This window comes from Trachymyrmex septentrionalis, unplaced genomic scaffold (genome assembly GCF_001594115.1).
Source record: "Trachymyrmex septentrionalis isolate Tsep2-gDNA-1 unplaced genomic scaffold, Tsep1.0 scaffold15, whole genome shotgun sequence".
NCBI lineage: Eukaryota > Metazoa > Arthropoda > Insecta > Hymenoptera > Formicidae > Trachymyrmex > Trachymyrmex septentrionalis.
Genome location: NW_017304653.1, coordinates 153,281 through 158,040, shown reverse-complemented (window position 1 = coordinate 158,040; position 4,760 = coordinate 153,281). Strand labels below are relative to the sequence as shown.

General features: G+C 37.4%; 1 protein-coding gene across 2 annotated transcripts in view; it reads left to right on the top strand.

Moving 5' to 3' along the window:
- Positions 1-4,760, top strand: part of LOC108745834 (epithelial discoidin domain-containing receptor 1-like) — a 158,999-nt gene that overhangs the window by 140,955 nt on the left and 13,284 nt on the right. For both annotated transcript variants that reach the window (XM_018482224.1, XM_018482223.1), the window contains exon 12: positions 403-512. In XM_018482224.1, the coding sequence (XP_018337726.1) occupies positions 403-512 (110 nt within the window). The remainder of the gene's footprint in view (positions 1-402; positions 513-4,760) is intronic.

Sequence of the window (4,760 nt, the reverse complement as noted above, 5' to 3'; positions counted from 1 at the left end):
ATTATTCCTTTTTTAGTTGAACTTCATTTATTGTCTAATGCCAAGTATGCCATTGAGTAATTAGTGACTATTCACTGATTCAGATTTAGAGAGTATGTTATCATCTTTGATAAGACTGAACAAAAAATTCTTGTAGTGCCATCCGCTTGGCTGCATAATTGAGAAAGCAAGTAAAAATTAATGTTCTTGCAAAATTATTATTATTTACATATGTGAAAAAATGTTAACAAACGATAAACAAAGTTAGCAAAAGGTCGGCTTGTGTAAAATCACGTACAACCGAGATTCGTCAATATTACAACAGATTACAAAATTTCACTTGTTTTCTGTTAAATTTACCCTGATCATGAATAGCTTCTATGCATATACATAACGCAATTTAAACAAATTTTGCATATAAAGGTATACGTGGCGGAAGCTGAAGGGATTCCGGAATACGGGACAACGACTACCCTTGGCAAGCGACTCGTGGCCGTCAAGTTTTTACTACCGGAAGCCAGTGAGAAGGAAAAGTGAGTATACACGTCCATATGGAAGCCGCAATTTGCATTCTGTTTCATTATAGTGACGCTCGATTGAACAAGCATGCCTTTCTGCCTTCCTCTAGTCCGTTTCCTCCGCGTGTGCGACGATAAACCTTGTACATTCACATAAAGACACATTTCTGCAATACCTGCTATCCAGTCGTATTCACGATTTTTATGCAGCATTCATTCATTAATATCGACCGATATACATATCATAAGCTACCTCCCGAAAAAGATAAAATCGATAGCCGGCGTCAAGAAAGTTCAATTCTTATTATCAGACAAATTGATTATTATATACTAGATTGATTATTATATGACGCTTCAGGACAAAATTCTAACAATTAATAATTTTTATACGCACAGGTTAGAATATTCCAACTCCACGGAAACGTGTCGACCCGATAATTTTGACAATAATTCTGACACGTTCCGCTCGAGTTCTGTACGAATAAATTATTATCAAAGGTTATCTCGCCTTATAAATATTTTTTAATAAATTATTTTTAGTAATGAATTTAAATAACACGTATAATGAAAGCTTATGGTCAAGTTGATAACTGGAAAGTAATGAATGATTTAATTGAAAACTAAGTTATAGTAGCTTAAATGTAATGAACGTTTGCATTCATATAGATCCACATAAAAAATGGAAAGTACATTAAATTTTATAACATTTTATGAAAAATACATTAAATATAATATTTTTAATAATGTAATTATTTTGATGGTATAAAATTACTTTCAGATCTGCACATCTAATTAAATTTTCAGATACTTCAGTAAAATCGTTTTTTCTGTGTAATATCTAATATTCGAAATATTCCTAGAAAATTATTTCGGTCATTACGTGCATGGAAAGAACGATTTTACTGAAAAATCTAAAATTTTGCTGGATACAGGTCTGAAAAATAATTCTGTCGGATTATAAAAATAATTTTGTTGGAAATTCAAATTCTGGTTGTTAGAATATCAAAATTTTTTGCAGCATTTCTCATCATTTTTTAGTTTTTAGCAATTATTTTGATGGTCTAACAAAATTATTTTTAAATCTGCATTCAGCAAAAAAAAAAATCATTTTTTCCATGTGCGCGTTAGTTGAAAGCAGGGGCTTGTTTTCAGCTCGATTATCCCGCATTATCGAAATTCATGTAAGAGGAAATATTTTCGTGAAATGAAAATGGGAGTCCGCATAATAAGCACGTCCAAAAATGCGATGGCGAAAGAAGAGAGCAGTAAGCTAAATTCTGCGAGAGAGAGAGAGAGAGAGAGAGAGAGAGAGAGAGAGAGAGAGAGAGTTCTCGGCAGCAGTATATATATGCAGTATATACATCGAATTTGGAGATAGAAAACGAGTGATCCACGTTCGTGTTCTCTGGTCGAATGCATGCGACGACCTGCGTCGCGGCGCGACGTCCACCGAAGAAGCCCCGCGGCGGCGAAATGTCCGGATATACCGTTCCCGGACGATCGTTCTCGCGGCTATCGCGTCAGACATCAGAAAAAGGCCAGTTCGATTCCACGAATGGAACGGATTTGCATACAATGACCGGGAGATAGGATATCGGGCTGACTTTGGCGCGCACTATGGGCCGATGTGTGCAGCGAAACGAAGGATGGGAGACTTCGTAGCAAAGATGACAAAGCTTCCCACCAATGAACATCGATGAAAATCGACGGCCCTTCCCATTGGATACCACACTGCCTATTGCGCTCGACAGACTCTGGCTCTGGCTCTGACCTGAAGAGAGAAATTTCGTCGACTCCGTCCGCGGAGCAATCTGTCGGACGTCTCAGATGCGAGGGAGAATAGCGAGCAATTTGGTTGATTTAGCGTGCATGAGTGTATCTACTTGCGCGAGGAGTTTCGCTACACATTGCAATTCCGTAACAGTGCCTGGTGCATGGTGCATCGCGTACTTGTGTGCGAAGTGATTGCACAAGCATCTTACGAAAGTGATTAATTTATTGTTAACCATTACATCAATCACTTTAAATCACTCTCTCATCGATTCCGCTATCTCTGGGAGAATCGATTTTCACATAATCGATTCATTCCTTAAACCTTTATAAAAATACCATTGGCACTGAAATATTGTATTTGAGTTAATAAGTAGATCGACTTTCAAATACCGGAACAAACCGCAGGCAAAAATCACGATAGTTCTGATCGATTCTATATAAAACGACTAGATATACATATAGTCTCCGAGAGATACTCGTCGTATTTTATCTTGTGCGAGAAAGATCTTCGAAAGATTCTAGGCGGATCCTCAGCATCCACTCATGCAACAAGCTTCTGTCGCGCGGATGACTTATAGCTTGTCGTGACTGCATCGACGAGTTTGCCCTTCGTGTTGAAACGCGAGCAACTGCGACGTATGAAGAATCGCAAATCCACACTGTTACATACGCATCACGTCTTGAGAGATAAAGGGAATTTCCCGCAACAACAAAAATTCGTCGCTCATTATCCTAATATTAATTATAAATATTTTCACTACGAAATAACTCTGAATCCTAACTCCTTTGAATATATTTGAATAGATATTTTTGTTCGAAACATTTAGTTGTTTTTATAAAATAATTTCTCTGCTTTGTGTAAATAACAAAAATATTTGTTTATATTAACTATTACAATTTAGTTCCATAAGATTACTGCTTTGTTTGATATACATATTTTAAAAATTTTTATTCGGTATATTCAACCAAATTTTTGTTGTTACAACAAAATTTTTATTCATAGAACGAAACATTTTTTTTCTTAGTGATGTCATATTTTATTCTCTTATATCAATACGGTAGAAAAAATGATTTGCTGTAACTAAAAATTTAGCTAGATTAAAAAATAATTCGGTTGAATTGTCAAAATAATCATACAGAACGTTCAAGCTAGTTGCTAGAACGTCAAAACTTTTTGCAACGTTACTTATGCTTGAGTTTTCTGCATAAATATTTGGATGACCCAACAAAATTAATTTCAAATCTGTATCTAAAGCTAAATTTATAGATACTTCAAAATCGTTCCTTCTGTGAAAATTCGCAATGCATATGAACGCGCGTAGATTCAAACGGGATCGCAAAAATCTTCCATGCGATGGTAAATAAGAAAAGTACAACAGAGGATGCTCGCATGTGCAGTCGCTCGTTCGGAGGAGGCCATGCTGACGGTAGATAAGGAATGTTTTATACACCATGCTCGCATATTACAGTGTATGACTCGCGCTGATACTTTATTAAAAATAACGCGTGGGCTCGACTGCTCCGATTTGCATCCTTTCGAGGTAAATGACGCATATGTCATTTCTTCGAATTATCGAAATCATGATAAAATTTCATCATTATATAAAAAAAAAACCTGCTAAGGTCTATTCACGCAAGTTCTCCAATTTTATCAATTTCAAGAATTGTAATCTTAAACAGTTATAATTAAATCTCGAGATAATTTTTTATTTTAAATGCCTTTATACATTTTTCAAAATTTATTCGTTAATAGTACAACACTGTACAGTTTTTTTTTTTTTGCAAATTTGTATTTATTCCATGGTATCATTGTGCTAAAAACCATTGTTGTCGGAAAAATCAAAGGATATTTCCAAAGTAATAGATCGAAATGGAAATTAAATTGCGAATTCGGCATCACGTTCGTGGTACTGCGAACACCGCCAATACAATAGGGAACGTTCCAGCGTAACCGCCGATACCAGCGGCACGAGAGAGGAGAAATTGAACCGCGAGTACGAAGTTTCGGCTAATGCGAAAGTCATTAACCTACCTTAGGAGTGGCGGTAACGCTAAACGGGCTATTTTGCATATAGTGGCCAAGAACAGGACCGTATGTTTCGCCCACGTCGGACCCGAAGGTGCCGCGATAATCGCGCGCACCAGCAAATTCTTAGTTTACGGCGAATCGATACGCAGGGCGCCGTCGTTTAGTTAACGGTCGCATTAAGCTATCACGCGAAAGTGCCATTACCAAGCCGATCGTAAGTAAGACCGGAGTAACGATGCTGCGTGGAAAGGCGCGTCGCACATATGCACTCATACGCTGGAAAGCGCTTCTCTTATCCGGAAGTACACGACCCAACGAACTGGATGGCGACCGCAGCCGTTAACGTCGTACGAACGTTGGGACCACAATGCAGAAAGCGGGCAACGCGATATGAGAGTCATTATCTAGGACGGACATCAGTGACTCTTGTTACTTTAAAGTTCAAAGCGACATCACATTTA